General features: G+C 50.1%; 2 protein-coding genes across 6 annotated transcripts in view; one reads left to right on the forward strand and one right to left on the reverse strand.

Annotated features, from left to right (window-relative positions):
- Positions 1-14,354, forward strand: part of LOC101175325 (disabled homolog 2-interacting protein-like) — a 26,382-nt gene extending 12,028 nt beyond the window's left edge. Inside the window, exons 7-23 of the mRNA XM_023958863.1 lie at positions 5,050-5,194; positions 5,277-5,449; positions 6,399-6,670; positions 6,755-6,963; positions 7,071-7,215; positions 7,301-7,445; positions 7,531-7,767; positions 7,988-8,177; positions 8,251-8,486; positions 9,677-9,768; positions 11,113-11,586; positions 11,658-11,929; positions 12,625-12,738; positions 12,807-12,929; positions 12,997-13,076; positions 13,144-13,231; positions 13,317-14,354. Of these exons, the coding sequence (XP_023814631.1) occupies positions 5,050-5,194; positions 5,277-5,449; positions 6,399-6,670; positions 6,755-6,963; positions 7,071-7,215; positions 7,301-7,445; positions 7,531-7,767; positions 7,988-8,177; positions 8,251-8,486; positions 9,677-9,768; positions 11,113-11,586; positions 11,658-11,929; positions 12,625-12,738; positions 12,807-12,929; positions 12,997-13,076; positions 13,144-13,231; positions 13,317-13,487 (3,166 nt within the window). The 3' untranslated portion in view covers positions 13,488-14,354. The remainder of the gene's footprint in view (positions 1-5,049; positions 5,195-5,276; positions 5,450-6,398; positions 6,671-6,754; positions 6,964-7,070; positions 7,216-7,300; positions 7,446-7,530; positions 7,768-7,987; positions 8,178-8,250; positions 8,487-9,676; positions 9,769-11,112; positions 11,587-11,657; positions 11,930-12,624; positions 12,739-12,806; positions 12,930-12,996; positions 13,077-13,143; positions 13,232-13,316) is intronic.
- LOC101158206 (gelsolin) overlaps positions 14,343-18,144 on the reverse strand; it is a 10,199-nt gene continuing 6,397 nt past the window's right edge. For all 5 annotated transcript variants that reach the window (XM_023958865.1, XM_020706345.2, XM_011479743.3 and 2 more), the window contains 7 exons: positions 17,956-18,046; positions 17,708-17,878; positions 17,054-17,228; positions 16,849-16,970; positions 16,701-16,778; positions 16,571-16,631; positions 14,343-14,649 (listed from right to left, as the gene is read on the reverse strand). In XM_023958865.1, coding sequence (XP_023814633.1) covers positions 14,501-14,649; positions 16,571-16,631; positions 16,701-16,778; positions 16,849-16,970; positions 17,054-17,228; positions 17,708-17,878; positions 17,956-18,046 — 847 coding nt within the window. In that variant the 3' untranslated portion in view covers positions 14,343-14,500. The remainder of the gene's footprint in view (positions 14,650-16,570; positions 16,632-16,700; positions 16,779-16,848; positions 16,971-17,053; positions 17,229-17,707; positions 17,879-17,955; positions 18,047-18,144) is intronic.

The raw sequence follows: 18,144 nt of genomic DNA on the forward strand, positions 1-18,144 counted from the left end.
TTGTGTTGCTGAAGCGGTCAGAAGATCTCTGCGAACCTTCGTGTCTGTGTGCTGGAACTCCGCTTCCATTCCAGCTTCAGCCGGACTCATGTTCCTGTGGCAAAACTGAGGAAAAGCAGGCCAGAGTCCATCAGAAACCTGGTGATAAGCAGGATGAAGATGGCCTCCAGTGACAGTCCTGGTTTTTATCTGGGCTGAAAAGGATATCAGCTGAAAAACTGGCTTCTCCGTTTGGAGTAAAGCGGTGGTGTCAGCTTGCCGGTGAACATCTGCCTCATTTGTGACAAAGATCCGTGCTGGTCTTTGAATGGCTTCGTTTCCTGTTAGCTTTACATTCCCTAAGCTGAATCCTGAATCCAGACTCAGACCCTGAAAGCAGCTGCATCAACACCAGTTAGCATTAGCTCGTTGTGTCTGTGGTTTTCTAGTGACGAGCGTTGGACAGACGTGGAACGATCCGCACGGACACGGTGAGGGAACTTCAGTCTTTAAAAAAGGAGTTTGATTTAGGTTTTCACAACCATACTGCTGGCTTCCTTTCACTTATTCACACCCAACTTAGTTTATTAGTAACAAGTCGCTACGGTCTCAATGTTCTAACCCGGTCGGTCATCAGAACCTCTGGGTTCATTTTTTCTTTTTTTTGAAAGGTCTCTGGCATCAAAAGTCCAGTTTAATGCAGCTTTTGTTGTTGGCTGAACTCCTCCTCTGTAAATTGTTTTTCGATATTTTCCCCCAATGTGTTGCTCTGGTGCTAATCCCCACATTTAGGACTCTGAATGGACAGATAATGAACCAGAATAAAACCTGGAAACAATATTAGCTGGATGACACTGAGCCGCTCTGCTCCTCTGAGTAAGAACTGCTGGAGCACACAAAAGAGGAGAGCTGCTTATGTCATTGTTGATGCATTCATGAAGGTTAAAACTAGGATCCTAAAATACAACTATAGGAAGATCTGGTTTCCTGTGCATCCAGAGGAAACGGTAACCTGAAGTGAAGAGACTGTGCCCACTGCAAAGTGAAAGACGGCCTGAGCAAGGCAGCATCTGCTGACTCGTCAGATTGGAGCCGGGTTCATCATCGTTTCCAACAAAGAAAGAGTTAGAATTTTAATTTTAACTGCAGATTAAATTGTGTTGGCGTTTACACTGCGGGTTCTTTTCAGCATATCAGTCTGTAGGGATCCACCACTTCAAAGGTCGTCTGACACGAAAGAATCTGAAGCCAGGTCAGTTCATCAAGTGACCACTATTTGGAAAATTACACCAGTAAGAACATTCCCATTTACTGCAATCAAATACGTATTTCAAGTTGGGCACAAACGTGATGTGTTTAACGTATTTTTTTTATATCCAAGCTGGGGTCCTCTACCAGAGGCCTGGGAGCTTGAGGGTCCTGCGCAGTATCTTAGCTGTTCCTGTTCTTTTCTGGACTGAGAGGTCTGAGGTCTTTCCAGGTATCTGTTGTAGCCACTCCTCCAGCTTGGGGGTTACTGCCCCGAGTGCTCCAATTACCACAGGCACCACTGTCACCTTCACTTTCCAGGCTTTCTCCAGTTCTTCTCTGAGTCCCTGGTATTTCTCCAGTTTCTCATGTTCCTTCTTCCTGATGTTCCCATCGCTTGGCACTGCCACATCCACCACAACGGCTTTCCTCTGTTCTTTATCCACCACTACAATGTCTGGTTGGTTCGCCATTACTATCCTATCAGTCTGGATCTGGAAGTCCCACAGGATCTTTGCCCTCTCATTCTCTACCACCTTCTGAGGTGTTTCCCATTTTGACCTTGGGGTTTCCAGTTCATATTCTGCACACATGTTCCTGTATATTATTCCAGCCACTTGATTGTGGTAAATGGCGTATACTTATATAGCGCCTTTCTTCCTACAAGGACAAAGCGCTTTACAGTCACAGACCCATTCACCCAGTCACACACACATTCACACACACAGTCACACACTGGTGGTCGCTCCGCTGCCAAACACAGGCGCCCGCCTACCACCAGAGGCAAGGTGGGGTTCAGTGTCTTGCCCAAGGACACTTCGACTCATGGGCGTGCAAGGCGGGAATCGAACCTGCAACCTTACGATCATGGGACGACCGCCCTACCGCTGCACCACGGCCGCCCAATTGATTGTGGCGATCCATGTATGCTTTCCCTGCCAGCATCTTACACCCTGCAGTTATGTGCTGGATTGTTTCAGGCGCCTCTTTGCACAGCCTGCACCTTGGGTCTTGTCTGGTGTGGTAGATCTACACCTTGGGTCTTGTCTGGTGTGGTAGATCTACACCTTGGGTCTTGTCTGGTGTGCTAGATCTGAGCCTCTATGGCTCTGGTGCTCAGGGCTTGTTCCTGAGCTGCCAGGATGAGTTCTTTAGTGCTGTCCTGTAGGCCAGTCCTTTCTAGCCATTGGTAGGACTTCTTGATATCAGCTACAGTTACAGTGGGCTGGATTTGGAATGGAACCCTCAATGTATGATGTGTCAGCTGCTCCCCATTGCCCTCCTGTAGCTCTGCCCCTTTTGCCCGGGTCTTATTTTTGCCATTGAGCTGGCTTCTCAGGACTTGCCTTACTCGTTGGAGGTATTTAGCTGTTGCAGCTTTCCTTGTTGCCTGCTCCAGGTTGCTATTTGCCTGCGTAATTCCAAGGTACTTGTAACTGTCCTCGATGTCTGCTATTGTTCCGTCTGGGAGTGAGACCCCTCCTGTGTGGACTACCTTGCCTCTCTTTGTCAACATCCGGCTGCATTTCTCGAGCCCGAATGACATCCTAATGTCAGTCCTGTAGATCCTGGTGGTGTGGATCAGGGAGTCAATGTCACACTCTCAATTAGCATGATGTCATCCACATAGAGGAGGTGACTGATGGTCGTGAGTCTGTATCCATAGCCTGGCTGAGGAGAGGCTGTGAGAGGTTGTTGGTTCAAATCCATGGTTAGGTTGAACCGAAGACTTATAATAGGACCCAATGCTTCACACATTAAACTAAACCTTTCATGCTGAAAGCACATTTTTGAATGCGCGTTTGGCATGTTGTGTTGACACTGGACTGTTGCTACCTGAAAGGCTTGGAGCCAAATGTCAAAGTGGAGCAAATTTCATGAATCTTGCTCCAGGCCTTTTCTTTCACAGCTCCATTCCGATACATGAAAGACTTGGTGTCATAGAATTCTAGCCGGGCACAAACTGCAATTAATACTTTCTCCTCCATGATCAGTTTTAGATTTGTTGGCACTTCCACAAATTAAAAGGGATGCCATCCATATGTCATGACCAAATCCGAGTCCATAATTGGTCAAAGTACAACCTGATGCCCGTTTTTTATGTAGAGCTTAAAAACAGTATTAAAAGTGTGAGTAGTAAAGTGTTAATGAGGGAATTTACAACGCAGAGGGCGATGTGAACATCGGTCAAGAGGTTGGATTGGGTTTAAACACCAAATGATTCCTGAGTGTTGCTGCAGCTGACCACGCCCGCCAAGGTTAGGGTTTCACACACCCTGGAACCTGAACAAGTGGAGGAACAGAGATTGTTCCAGATTCTGAATCGTGGGGTCAAAGTGTGGAGAGGGTGGCGACAACACTGTGCTGACTGCTGCACTGAAAGGGTTACTTCTTTTGGTGGAGGCAGTATGATGTGGGGCGACCTCTCCCTTAATGGAAAAACAAGGTTTTTTATCATTGGAGCTAATCTCTGAGTCCGCAATCCGCGGCAGTGCCGTATCTTCCACAGTTTGCTGGCACTGACAGTACAGACGTGTCGTATAAAGGCTCAAGATGCCTCTTTGATGCCAAAAACAGCATCTCATAGAAAGAACAGGATGAATAAAATCAGCCACAGGAAGGAAAAGATTGGAGCAAACACTAAGCAGCAGCTGCCTTTGGTTGTCATAGAAGCTCTGCCTCAGTTCATCATCTGGTTGAGGAAAAAGGGCTGCAGAGCAAAGGGAGGTGGGGCTTTGACTGATAACAGTTTCACATTTGTGGGACTCATTGCTCACCTGCTCTGCATTTCTGGTTCAGGGTTGTGTTCAGTTGTGTTCAAACAAAGACATTTTAAGGCGTCTTTAAGGACGGCTAAAGCCACTGCTGCCCTTACAGCTGGATACAGGCTGAAAAAGCCGGGAAAACCAGTACGAGGGAAGCCGGTAGGCTGCACTAAACATCCAGGTCGTAGAACGCACAGCGAGCCCGTAGAGTCAAGATGTTCCTGCACATTTTGCTACAGGCAAGCTGCAGGCTGTAGTGAACACTTTCACAACACACAAGGGGGAAATGGGTGAGATGTAGGCGTGTTGTATAGTTATTTCTTTTTCCCACCCCCAAAATCCTTCCAAGGGGCCTGTGCGTATGTGCATACTCCTTGCGCGCTCCTTGCTACAGCCTGACTGTAAGACATGAGTGAAGGAGACTGTGTTGTTTGTGTGGACATCCTAGCGGCGTCCAATAAGCACTTACGTATGGATCACCTGCACCCCCTGTGTGTGCAGCATTTGTGCAGCCAGTAAGGAGTCAGTACTCACACCTTACTTACGACTACAGTACAGACGCCGTGCGACAGCATCACTACCGTAGTATATCAAAAGTGCGCGGAACATCTATTAGCCTTATGAATGCTTCACGATACTCTTACAACAGTCTGAAATCGGTTGCTGCTGCCTTCCTGCCACCCGCCTGCCGCTGGACTGCCAACACGCAACCACCGCACGACTGAGGCAACAATTATCTTATAAGCGTTTAATTTGAACTCTTTCTCTGTGGCTTCCGGCGTGTAATAATGTGACTGCCGCCTCCTGATTACCTATGCCAGCGCGTGGCGATGTAGCTGATAAAACAATCATTTAGGTGGCTGCACGGTGACATTTTGGCTTATGTGAGTGTTGTTTTAGAAGACTTAAGGAAAAAGGATCACACATGCATCCTAAAATGCAGGGTAGTGATGTCAGTCATTTGTGAAGAGCCCCGCCCTTTTCTGAAACCGACAACTCATGAGAAACTTTCACAACTCCGTCAGACACTTACAGACTAACTGAATGTGTGTTCCAGGTGTGTGATGCGGCGGCTGCGCTGTGGTAGCCAGGAATCGTTGCTAAGCACCGGCTGTGTGTCATCGCTTGAGTTCAAAATGGACCAATCAGTGATCATCAAACCTGTTCACTCCTCCCTGCTGGGGCAGGACTACTGCTTTGAGGTAACACCCTCTACTCTCTGTGTGTACCACATGGAGCTGCCCCAGCTGTTGTCACGGTAACCGCTGTGCTCTGTGACCCCAGGTGACGACCTCCACGGGTACCAAGTGCTTCTCCTGCCGGTCAGCAGCTGAAAGAGACAAATGGATGGAGAACCTGCGGCGAGCCGTCCACCCCAACAAGGACAACAGCCGGCGGCTTGAGAACGTGCTGACGGTGTGGGTGATTGAGGCCAAAGATCTGCCCGCAAAGAAAAGGTAACGGCCCCTAAAGTTACTGTCCGTGGGCCCTTGTTGGATGGAAGCATTACCTGTGAACCAAAGGGTTGGGGGAGCAGAGACGGCATAAAATGGACCTGTGCGTATCCGTTCGTTTACATAGACCTTTTATTGGAAGCGGTTGCTTGAACGCGCGTCGCAGAGGCCGGTGTGAACGTAGCATAAGTCTGGACCTGGAATATGTGTCGGCAGTCCTTGCCTTTAGAAATTGTTCACAGGAGCAGAAGAGATGCTCTCTTTGTTAACTTTGGTGGCGTTTGCAGCCATTTGTGCATGAAGTTGCGTCGCCTGCCTTTCAGACGGGCTAAATATAGATGCACAACATCCACAGCAGTCCTGCTCCGTGTTTGAAAAATGTCATTGCAGGTGCCACGTTGATGTTTTTGCATCGACTTCACACTTTTCTTTTTTTAAACTTGTTTGTGCATCAAAGAAACAAAGAAGGCTGATGAGCCTGATCAGCGATGGCACAGCAGCTACTCACAACCTCATTAAGAGTATGTAACTCAATACAGAGATGTTCGGTGACAGTTGTTAACCTTTAGAGACGTCCCGTCAGCTTTCACTGAGTTGCAAAGAAGGTTTGGTGGATATTTTTAGGCCAGTGCCTTTCCTGACACAACCCTGTCTTTTTATCCGGACTGGGGACCGGCACCGGGAGACTCGGGCCCCCTTGTGGCTACAAAGTTAGACAGCAGCGTTCAGGGTCCTGCTGAAGGAGCCACACTGGGTGAAGCTCTTTGTGCCTCCTGGGTTTGCCCGTCCACTTCTGTCCACGGCCCTTTAACTTTAAGCACCTATTTGATATGTGCTCTTACACATATAAAAGACAGAATTTCTTAAATAATCGATTGTGTCACATGAATGTCTCCATCCCGGCTGTCTGTCCCGTTCGAGGCGGTAATGAGGCGGGTCCTGTGCTCTGCAGGTACTTCTGTGAGCTCTGTCTTGATGACAGCCTGTACGCCAGAACCTCCTGCAAGCTGAAGACGGACAACATCTTCTGGGGTGAGCACTTTGACTTTTGCAGCCTCCCCTCCGTCAACTCCATCACGCTGCACCTGTACAAAGACACCGACAGGAAGAGGAAGAAGGACAAGAGCAGCTACGTCGGCTTGGTCAACATTCCTGTCTCCACGGTGACGGGCAGACAGCTGGTGGAGAAGTGGTACTCTGTGAGCACGCCCAGTACAATCCGGGGTAGGTGGGACTGTGGCTGCACCCATACCAGCGACTAAGAGGAGATGTTGGACGAGTGCAAACCTGTGTGGTGGGCTTTTCCAGGAAAGTCTTCAATTCCGAACGTGCGGGTGAAGGCTCGCTACCAGAGTATCATCATCTTACCGATGGAGCAGTACAAGGAGTTTGCGGAGTACATCAGCTCCAACTATCTGCTGCTCTGCTCAACTCTGGAGGCCTCCATCAGTCTGAGGGCCAAAGAGGAGCTGGCTGCCGCACTCGTACACATCCTGCACAGCACTGGCAAGGCGAAGGTAGCTCCGCCCACTCCACCTGCCAAAACCTGCTCCCTGACTCACAGCGCTGCTCTACTGAAACCATCTTACCGCCTTACTTACTGACCTTTTGTCCCCAACTGCAGGACTTCCTGACGGACTTGATGATGTCAGAGGTGGACCGTTGCCGCGACAACGACCAACTGATCTTCAGAGAGAACACCCTGGCAACGAAAAGCATCGAGGAATACCTGAAACTGATCGGTCAGAAGTACCTGCAGGATGCACTCGGTACGAAAGACTTGGTGCCTTCATGTTCGATTCATGTCTGACGTTCAGAGCACGGCTGAATCTGCTGGTCTGTCTGCGCCACCAGGCGAGTTCATCAAAGCTCTGTACGAGTCTGACGAGAACTGTGAGGTGGACCCGGCTCGCTGTTCCACCTCTGACCTAGCAGAGCATCAGGCTAACCTGAGGATGTGCTGCGAGCTGGCTTTCTGCAAGATCCTGGACTCATACAGGTAAACATGGGCGTGGCGTGGCGCTCAGTCCATACCTGTACAAGCTGGCACACCTTTCTGCAGCACGTGTCTGCCTCCACCCCAGGGTCTTCCCTCGGGAGCTGAAGGAGGTGTTCGCGTCGTGGCGTCAGGAGTGCAGCAACCGCGGGCGGCCGGACATCAGCGAACGCCTGATCAGCGCTTCGTTGTTCCTGCGCTTCCTGTGCCCCGCCGTCATGTCGCCGTCGCTCTTTGACCTGATGCAGGAGTATCCAGACGAGCGCACGGCCAGGACGCTGACGCTGATCGCCAAAGTGATCCAGAATCTTGCCAACTTCAGCAAGTACGGCACTGTTTTTTCTTCTGTGTGGCAGTGGAGCGTGTTTGTTTTCTGTGAGGGCGGCTGCCGGCTCTGACTGTCACCTCCAGTTTTACTCCGTCCGTTGCACGGCTGCTCACCAGGTCCATTCATCCAGAGCTTTTCTCTCATTAATGGCTGTAGAAGCAGAACGGAACAGAAGCGTTCCAGCCTCCTGGTTGACACGGACTAACTATTGTTGCAGGTTCGGCACTAAAGAGGAGTACATGCTGTTCATGAATGACTTTGTGGAGCGGCAGTGGAGCAGCATGCAGCGGTTCCTGCAGGAGATCTCCAACCCGGACGGGTTAAACCACACGGCCGGCTTTGACGGATACATCGACCTGGGCAGGGAGCTGTCTAGCCTTCACACTCTGCTGACGGAGCTTGATCAGGTGAATCATCTGACGGAGCGGGAGACGGATGTTCAGATGTTCTGACCTCAGCTGTCTTACCGCCCGTCTGCAGTCGTGCCTGTCGAAGCTCAGTCCCCTTCCTCGGATCCTGAGAGATGTGTCGGCGGCCCTCGCCAACCCAGGAGGCCTGGCCAGCACTGGGGCGGTGTCCTCCTCATCCCCAGAGCGACAGCGAATGGTTTCTCCTCCCCCTCTGTCTCCGCCCCCTCTGTCTCCGCCCCTGTCTCCTCCTCTGGCAGCCTGTAATCCCTCTGTTGGCCTGCAGGGCGGCATGGCTCTGGACGGAGGGTAAGTATTAAAAAACAAACGTTTTTGTGTGAGGTAGAGCAGCTCAGACCAATCACGGCTAAATAGGGTGGAGCTTAAGAAAACACCTGATTAAGGGGAGTTCAGTTTGTTTTGAACCAAATGAACAAATAAACCAGAGCATTTTCTATAAAAAGAAAGCTTTACATTTAAAGGGAGAGAAGGATGACTGCTGAAAAGTCTGCCTCTGATTGGCTGAAGCTGAAATCCTTTCCTTGTCATGGGTAGGAAATTGGATGGACAGTGGGGGTCATGGAAGGGACATGGAATAACACCTGAGCTTCCATAAGCCCAGTCACACGGCCACTACGTACATTTTGCACATTTTCCACGTATAAAACGTCGGTCTTCCGTGATCCGTGTGTGATATGCATATTTCATGAGCGTTTCTTGCGTTCGTCGATGTGCTCAGATGTCTGTCGAGGGTTTCAGCTGACAGGTCTTTACGTAAATTCTGTTTTGGGCTGTTCAGAATGTTTGGCTGGTTGAAAATTACTCAGTTTATGCATATTTTACGTAGTTTATAAGCAATTATTATGTAAACCTCACGCAGCTGGGCGAAAGTTTTGCTAAATCGTTACACAATTTTATGTCTTTCCACGACCGTTCCACGTATGTCTAACAGACTTTTCATGCATGAACCACCGATGTATAACTTTTATATCACGCATACGGTGCACAGATCACGTTACAGTTATATATTGATGCATGAATCACTAATGAACTGCAGATAAACATCACAATAATCACACGCTTCATGTTCTGCGTTGGTTTATTCATGATGCATCAACTTTTCTCACTTTTTCCACATAGATTCATGTCTGACCAGTTTTCATTCGTGCACAAAATGTACGTAGTGTCTGTGGGAAACCACTGTCTCAGAACGCCACAGGCTACACCACCCAGTGTCCAGATGAAGTAACTAACTCCACCTAATCTGACAGAAGCATTGACGCACAACACGCCCACAAAATACTTCAACAGTTGTTACAAACACATGAGAAGACAACAACTTTTTGTTGTTTCACTGATTTACCACAAACCACCGTCCCAAAATATACAATGAAGAAGGTTTTTAGTGGAGACACAGTGACGTTCATCGTAATAAATACATGCACCTGTGTTTGTGCGCACGTGTGTGTTTGTGTGCACGTGTGTGTTTGTGCGTGCAGTTTAGTAGACTTCACCCGACTTCCGTCTCCAACTCCAGAGAACAAAGATTTGTTCTTCGTCACGAAGGGGTCGAGCCTGCAGCCTGCATCAGGTGACCACTCACCTTTGACCTTTGATGCCTCGCAATGAGTTCTATCGCTAGAGAAGACACGCCCGCTTGGGAAGCCTGGACGACGGTGGCGGAGCGCAACGCCATCTTAGTGAGGTCATCGGCGCCCACATGACAATGCTTTCTATAGCCTTTGGTGGGATCTAAGTAGCTTTCATATAATATATATATATATTTATATATATTTATACATATATATAGATATATTATTTGCGTCAGGAAGGGCATCCGGCGTAAAACATTGCCAAGTTATCCATGCGACTCATCCTTGTGGGAGGGTTGTTTCGCTGTGGCGACCCCTGATGGGAGAAGCCGAAAGTGACAGATATATACAATATATAAATATATATATATATATATATACATCATTTGTTGTTGTTAAATAAGAGAAACAGTCAAAAGCTCAAACATTAATGAAAAATGCGTAGTTGCAGAACTCCTTACAAATAAAAAAATATTACAAAGAATGTTTAAAAATAATTTCTAACCATTTAGAAGTGTTAGGCTTCTGTGACATGTAATTTGAATTATTTAGAAAAGCCCATTAATAAGCCAATAATAATAATAAATAATAATAATAATAAATCAATAAAAAGTCCAAAAGTCAACATTAGATTTACCCTAAAACAAACAAAAAACAATAGATTAACTGACTCATGTGAGTGATCAGTTTGTGTGACAGATGCTATGGTGTCGGGTTTCTTCTCTAAATGTGTTTCCACCAAAGGTTCTGAACATATCCAGACTGTATTACTAGTTGGTTCCACAGTGATCCATCTGGATTAGCTCTTTTTATTGCTAAGGTCCACTTTTTCCTGAAGTTTGAATCCATTGGAAACCTGCAAGAAAAGTTCAGTCACTGAGTCAGAAATGTATAAATCTATATTACTATAATAGTCTAGTCCTAGTATACTGTATATAGGTTTAACACAATAAAGTTTACATTTATGTCGAAAGCAAATTATCCGTACATCATGCAGCATGTTGATAACAGCCCTGCAGCATCATACATGTCAACATGTGTTCTATTAATGAAGCCCCTGCAGCATTAAAAGAAAAAATGATAGTCCTTACCTGTGAAATGTTATGCCTTTCTCTTTCTTGGACCAATTTCTCCGATTTTATAAGTTGAAACCCGGACAATGAACGGGTGTTCTGCAAAAAATGTGTTCACATGCACTGCAGCAGTGACTTGACCTCACCAAGATGGCGGTGCTCTCCTCCCATGAGGAACCACGTGATGTCTCCTCTAGCCATAGAACTCAGTGTCTCTGCACGCCTGAGGCTGTAGCTTCTAACCGCTGTTAATGATGTCACTTCCTGCAGGCATGCGAGGCTCCCCAGCTCCAAGTTCCTCATACTCAGAACCCAACGAGACCGAAGCTGGGTTTGAAATGACCAACGGCGGCCGGAAGGACGGGCCAGAGCTCAGCCACGAGAGCCGCAGTCTGTCTCTCGTGGACCTTCAGGACTCCTCCCCCAGCGAGGTCCTCGATGATGTCCAGTGGCAGCGCAGGACTGGGCTCCTCCCACTCTCCTTTCAGAATCCTGTGTACCACATGACCACCACATCGCCACGCCAGCCGCAGCAGGCGGACGCCACGCCCTCGGATGGTTCTGTGGGGTCGCAGGGAAACATGGAAGACAGGAACGCCATGGCAACCAAGCCAGCTTTCCTCACGCAGATGTCAGTGGGGCTGGGGGGCCCAGAGAGAGGGGAGCGGATGTCAGCCATGTCCAGCAGCAGCAGCGGGGAGGAGTACTCCAGACGAGCCCTGTCTCTGACAGACACACTCACAGGTACGAGCGCGCCTCCGCATCATCCCAGCCGGAGTGTGGTCATGTGACTCTTGTGGCTCCTCCCCCTGTAGGCAGCTCCGTCCCTCCTCGGCAGAGCTCTTCTGGTCCTCAGAGGCGCATCGATCAGCCTCCTCCGCCCTCCTCAGCCCCACCCGGGCCTCCCCGAGGCCGCACACCTCCCAGCATGCTCGGCGGCGGAGGCTCTGCCTACCCGCCGCGCCCCGCCTCTGGCAGCATCATGTCATCGAGCCCCGATTGGCCGACCGGCGGCCAGTCTCGGCTTAGGCAGATGTCGTCATCCTCCAAAGGAGACAGCCCCGAGAAACAGCGCTCCACCGCCAAGGTAGCCGAGCTGTTTCCATGGTGACCTCCGGTTGCTGGACATCTCACCGGCGGCGCCTAAATAACTCTCTGACCCAGTTCAATAAATGTCTGTAATATTATCCGGTTGTGTTTTCTACACATACCTGACCTGTTTCGACGTCCGTCAGGTATGTGTAAAATAATCCAACCGTGTCTGATAACAGAAGAACCTAAAAGGTCAAGTCTCTGACCTTTCAACTGTTCACCCGTTCAGCGTAACTCCAGCTGATTCTCCACTTCAGAATCCGCTTGAGTTACGCTGAATTATGCTGCCCTATCGGTGTGACGACGTTCCAAATGTCGGTGTCTCACCCGTGGACCTCACCTGCGGATCCCATCCGAGGTGGTGACCTGTCTTGTTGGCCTCGGTGGCTGTCGGGGTCAGCCACTGAGGCGGTGGTTGTCATGGGAATGGCATCACTGTTGCCGTCAGCTGGAGTGTTTCCGCCCTTGTGAGTGTGTCTCTGTGGTACATCGAACGACAAACGCGGGAAACACTTCAGAATGACGCATGACACGCATGCACCGCCAAAGACCCAAAGTTTGTGTGCGGAAAATGCTCCAAACGGACGTAGTTGTCGGTGTGACACGGCCTTAAGGACGTTCGGGTCAGGCGTACCCGTCCGGGTTCTAGATCAGGATTCGTGGACCGCTAAAAGCGTCTTTTGTGTCTAGGCTCCTTCTCCGTGCGCGCTGGACCGAACTGCCGCCTGGCTGCTCAACATGAACTCGGCCTCATCCTATGGCGAGGCGGAGGACGATCGCCATGACGACGCCCTGGTGGAGAAGGTAAAGGACCGGCCATGGTTGACGTGCCGCAGCTCTGCGGGCTCTCATGCGGTTGTGTGCGCGCTCAGTACCAGCAGGAGATCGCGCTGCTTCAGGAGAAGCTCCGAGTGGCGGCGCTGAGGCAGGAGGAGTGTGAGGCCCGCCTGATGGTCCAGGATCAGCAGAACCAACGGATGCTGCAGGAGTACCAGGTCTGTGGCTGGGCTGACCCACCACCAGAGGCATGGCTGCAGAAATCACACGGGCGTTTCTTTTCAGGCTCGCTTGGAGGACACAGAGAGCAGACTGAGGAGGCTGCAGGACGACAAAGACCTGCAGATGAACAGCATCATCAGCAGGTGAACAGCGCTCCCAGCACCTCGCCGGCCGCCGCCTGTGGACGTGTCTCACGTGTGGTGTGTGCAGGTTGATGGCCGTGGAGGAGGAACTGAAGAAGGATCACTCTGACATGCAGGCGGTGGTAGACTCCAAGCAGAAAATCATAGAGGCCCAGGTGACTGTGTGTCTCCCTCCGCCTCACTCACCTGCTGCTCTCACCTGTCCTCACGGCGTTTACGTTGCTCCTTTTCGCCTCCTAGGAGAAGAGGATCGCCAGCCTGGATGCAGCAAACACGCGCCTGATGGCAGCGCTGACCCAGCTGAAGGAGCGATACGCCGTGACATCCCAGAGGAACGGCTTGTCTCCTAGCAACACATCGTCTCTGCAGATCACAGAAAACGGGGAGTTTCGTAACTCTGGGAACTGCTGAGCGACCTTCCTGAGCTGTGATTGACTGACTTCCAGAACTAATGATCCACTCTAAAATATCTAAATCATTACCAGTAATTTCCCCCCCATCATTTCAGCAGTTCTCAGCCCCTGAAGTGCCCCTTCCTGATGAAAGGTGACCCCCCCCTCCAGCTTTTGTTTTGCATGTTCCTCCACAGGCAGCCCATGACGTCCGGCACCATTTCTCCTTCTGTTTGGTAGCTCCTGTAAATATCCAGAGCTGTCTGATAGCTGCTCCTCCTGCATGAGGCTCTGGCCTTTGGTAGTTGAGGGTAACAGACACGGGCACGTGCGTCTGCAGCCGCCGGCTGCCATCCTTTAAGGTACAGAAGCCGCTGGACCGTCTTCAGCAACGGGAACGTGTTAGACTAGCTCTAAGCCTTCGAGTGACTGTGGTGACCTCTCCGGGCTTCCGTAGCGCTCAAACGTAGTCTCAGTGGATCAGAGGAGCTCCTCCAGAGTTAGAGGTAGTTTGTGTTATTTCAGAGTTTTAATGTACACACCAGATTTTATTGTAAATCAGTAAGAACTTGTGAAGAGTTTGTGAACACACACGCACACATGTACACACACAAACACGGGTCTTTCTATAGTTGTAAGGTTTTCCACTGAGACAGACATTCCTCTGCTCTTAATCCTTCAGTTCTGCCCCTAAAGGCTGTGTCTGCATAGTTTCTGAATGTCCCGGCACAGCCGTCCAGCCGTAGGAAGACGCGTCCGAACACACCGTCTGTGCTCACTGTGGCTCTTGTCTGTATCCCAGATTCTTGTGTTGTTATTTATCTGCAGCCGTATTTATAAGATGACTCGCCTAAATAAAAGAATACACTCTTACTTTCTTCAAAAATTCTTTGGTTTATTGGAAAGGGCCGTTAACGAGCCAACGTGACGCCGCAGATGTAACACAGATCCGTGGTTCCGTGTGATGACAGGAAGGCTGCTGAGGCGCCGTGACGGACAGACGGACGGACGGCGTCGTCTTCCAGAACCGCTTTACTGGCTCAGTGCGTCGTGGGTCCAGTAGTCTGTGTTCCAGCCCAGGAACCAGCCGGTGAAGGTTGGTGGTTCGAATCCCTGCTTGACCTTCACGATGGGCGTCCGTGGGTCTCGATTGGCTGGGTCGCTCTGAATGTAGCGCTCGGCTGCAGAAAAAAATAAAGTTTTTTAAAATGTTTCTCCCTTGTTCATGAATCGTTTCATCTTTTTTAAACTCCTAAACCCTTCACTAAAAATGTCGTTTTGAGGTGTCGAACACGGCCACTAATGTTTGGTGTCAGCACTGCCGTCTGTGACCAACGAAAGACGCACAAAGAGAACGGAGCTGGAAAAAATCAGAGTCGGTGTGTGAACACTAAACCTTTAAAGTGTCCTTTGTTCAGAACAATCTCTTTTACTCGACGCATCAGCAACTTTGATGGCAGAGTCGTGTGAGTGCACCGCTGCAGACTTGGACTGTACAAAAAGATGCGGGGGCCCTACATCGTAGTCATTCTTTAAAAGGGACGTGTAGATTCTCGGACACTGGCCGAGACTCGCCATCGCAGCAAATAAAGGGAGCAAATGCTGCGAATAAAAAAGCCAACTTCACATTTATCCAAATAACTTTTGTTACCAAGGCCTTAGATTATTGTCAGCATAATTATTAATGATAAAAACAACCACAGCTGGATAGTAGCATTTAGTCGTCAGATGTGTTCTGGTCCCAGACTCAGTAGCTGTTGTTAGGCGTTTGTCTGCGGTAGACTCTGCTCTGGAGTCGGACCGTGCGGTGGTGCATGGAACTGTGGTTTGCTGCATGTTGGAGCAAAGCTGCAGAACTCTGTTCTGCTCTCGTTAGTGTCTTTCTGCACTCTGGGTGAGCCGAAGCTAACGATAATCCCCTTCCGTTGTGGCTTTTTTATTCGCAGCGTATCATTACTTTGCAGCAGCGTCTTTCTATTCACAGCAGCGTTTCTGTTTGTTTGCAGTGGTTCTTTTTTCGTGAGCACAGCTCCTTTTTTTTTTCTGCTGCGATGGCGGGTCTTGGCCTCTGTAATCTCATTAGTCCAGATCAATTTTTTTTAAAGTAATGAATAAAAAAATTATTTAAAGGAATAAAAAGATAAATCAAGTTGTCCAAAGTGGGACTTAAGAGGGCAAGACAGGCCTGAACGGTTCTGTGAACTGAGAAGATTTCTGCATGTATGCACATGTATGCTCAATGTTGCCTTCGTCTCATGTACCATCACTGGTCACAACGTTTGACCTGCTCAGGTGCTGCAGGTTTGTCCGCGTCCGTGGAGGCTGCAGGTACATCATGGGGCTCGTATGGTCACCTCAAAGGAGGTCCTGACAGTGGAGCGTACCATTGTCGTCTGGGTGGTAATATGTCCGTCGGCGTCCTGACGCCCCTTCTAGTAAGGTGCACAAACTGAATCATACTGACCGGAAGCACGGGGTATGCATGTGCCCATGAGATGCCCGTGCACGTATCCCGTGAACAGGACTAACGGGCTCCTGCTGCAGTCTGCGCGTTTGGGGATTAAAATAAAAAACCCGAAGGACACGCCTGCGCCTCACCACATGTATGCAGGTGTTCGCTACCAGCGGCGGTTCTGGCTAGTTTGGTGCCCTGTTTGAAACAGTGGAGGGGGCCCCCACCTTCTCCCCCCACATTGTCCTTCTAGCAGCATGTTGACACGGTAGTTGGGGCATCTTAGTACAAGGTTCATTAACTTTACATGGAAAGGGGCGGTTTAGCCCAGAAAAACTCCATGGAACAAAAACTGTCAATGTTTTTTGTTTTTGGGCGCTTCTGCCCCCCCTACAAGATTGCGCCCTGGGCGACTGCCCACAGGAAAAACCGCCACTGTTCACTACGACCTGTCACCTGCAGCATCTCCACAGAAGAAAATGTGGATGACAATTTTGGCTCCATGGGTTCATGGAGGGGGTTAAAATCGTCAAATGTCCCGCGGACCACCGCGTGCCCCGTATGGAGTTTTTCCCCCCATTTTTTGCCCACAGACGGCCCGTTTCCACCCAGAAGGGCAGCTGTGACTTTTGTTTGTGTGCTAATCCCACCTGATGCCAGAGCCTCCGCCTTTTCTTCGTCCAGAGCCTCGTTTCCAATCCAGAGGAACACCTGCAGGCAGAAGGAAGGTAGCAAAGAGGACGGAGCGCCGTTCTGTCCATGACGCCAGCAGAGACTTACCTGGTCCCAGGTATCCAAAAGCATCACATCGTCTGGAGCCAGGTCGTCCTGTGTGAGTTCGCCTGGAACCTCCTCTATCTGAGCGCAGGAAAACACAATCAGGACGTTTGGTGATGGACAGTCCCGTCACGTGACCACGCCGACCCACCGTGAAGTTTCCAGTTTTGTTAGAGCAGGCAAACAGACGAGGAGGGTGAACGTCCATCTTGTTGCTTAACCGGGGCGTGTGGCAGTAATCTCCCTGACCCCCCAGAGCCTCCCAGAATGCACCTGTTCCCACAAAGAAACATGTCTATTAGTCCATGCAAACTGATCAGGTTTGCACGGTCGACTTCATCAGACAACGGCCATACCCTCCTCCTCCCCCTCCTCCAGTGGGGTGGGGGTCACACTGAGGATCTCGGCAAGTTCTTTGGCCCCCTTGGCTTCAGCTGAGCTGCTGTTCTTCCCCTTCCACGTCCAGGATCCAGAGTTTGACACCAACAGAAAGACGTCACTAGAGTTCAGAGAGGAGGAGGATGGACCCACCTGGAGGGGGTGGGGGGGTGGGGGGGTAGAGAAAAAAGCCTGGAGTCAATCTGGCCTCAGCTGCATGTGGTCACTCTGACAGGGCAGCAACGAGCCGCAACAACTGACCCTAATGATAGCGACGGTTAAGAGCAATGAAGGTTTCTTCCATGAATCCATCCGTCTGATTCCAAACCTGCTTTATCCGTTCACGGGGGTCACAAAGTTGCTGGAGCCTATCCCAGCGTTGGTTGAGCAAAAGTGGGGTTTACCACAGAGTTTGTCTGATCTGCCCTACATCAAGGTTGAGCTGTACCACACTGGTGGACTTGAGGCTTCTAACAGCCTGGGGGCGGGCCTCCCACTCATGACCTTCACAGACTGAGCATTCAAGGGTTAAATGGCGAGGACTTTGTGCAGATCAGGCGGTTCAGGCTCCTATTGGATCAGAGGAGGTGGGATGGACTGAGTGGTGAGCTAGTGTCAGTTCGGTGTCTCACCTCCACAGCTCTGGTGTCTCCTGCGGGATTGGCTCGGACCTGAAACAGGCGAGTGTCTGCAACCTCAGACTGGCCGCCCTCTCTGGAAGTCCCACCCTTGTACACCACCATTGGTTGTCCCTTGAACAGAGTCATCAGGTGGGCGGGCTCTTTCCCCTGAACCACACGCACCTGCACACAGACACGGTCTGTGGGAAGAAGTCTCAGAAAAATGACGTTTGGACTCCTGCGTGTCCAGAGGACCTCACCTGAACAGCACCACCTCCAAGTTCATCGTCCAGCTGCACAGCCAAGAGGGCAGATGCCCCAACCTCATCCTGGCTGGACTCCGCCCCCTGCCTGAAGAAAGACCAACAGCTTATTCGCTATAAACGAGACATCTCCACTGTTGCATGAAGGGACAACGCCACTCTAAAGATTTCTAAAGACCGCCAACA

This window comes from Oryzias latipes, chromosome 9 (assembly GCF_002234675.1).
Source record: "Oryzias latipes chromosome 9, ASM223467v1".
In the NCBI taxonomy this organism is placed as follows: domain Eukaryota; kingdom Metazoa; phylum Chordata; class Actinopteri; order Beloniformes; family Adrianichthyidae; genus Oryzias; species Oryzias latipes.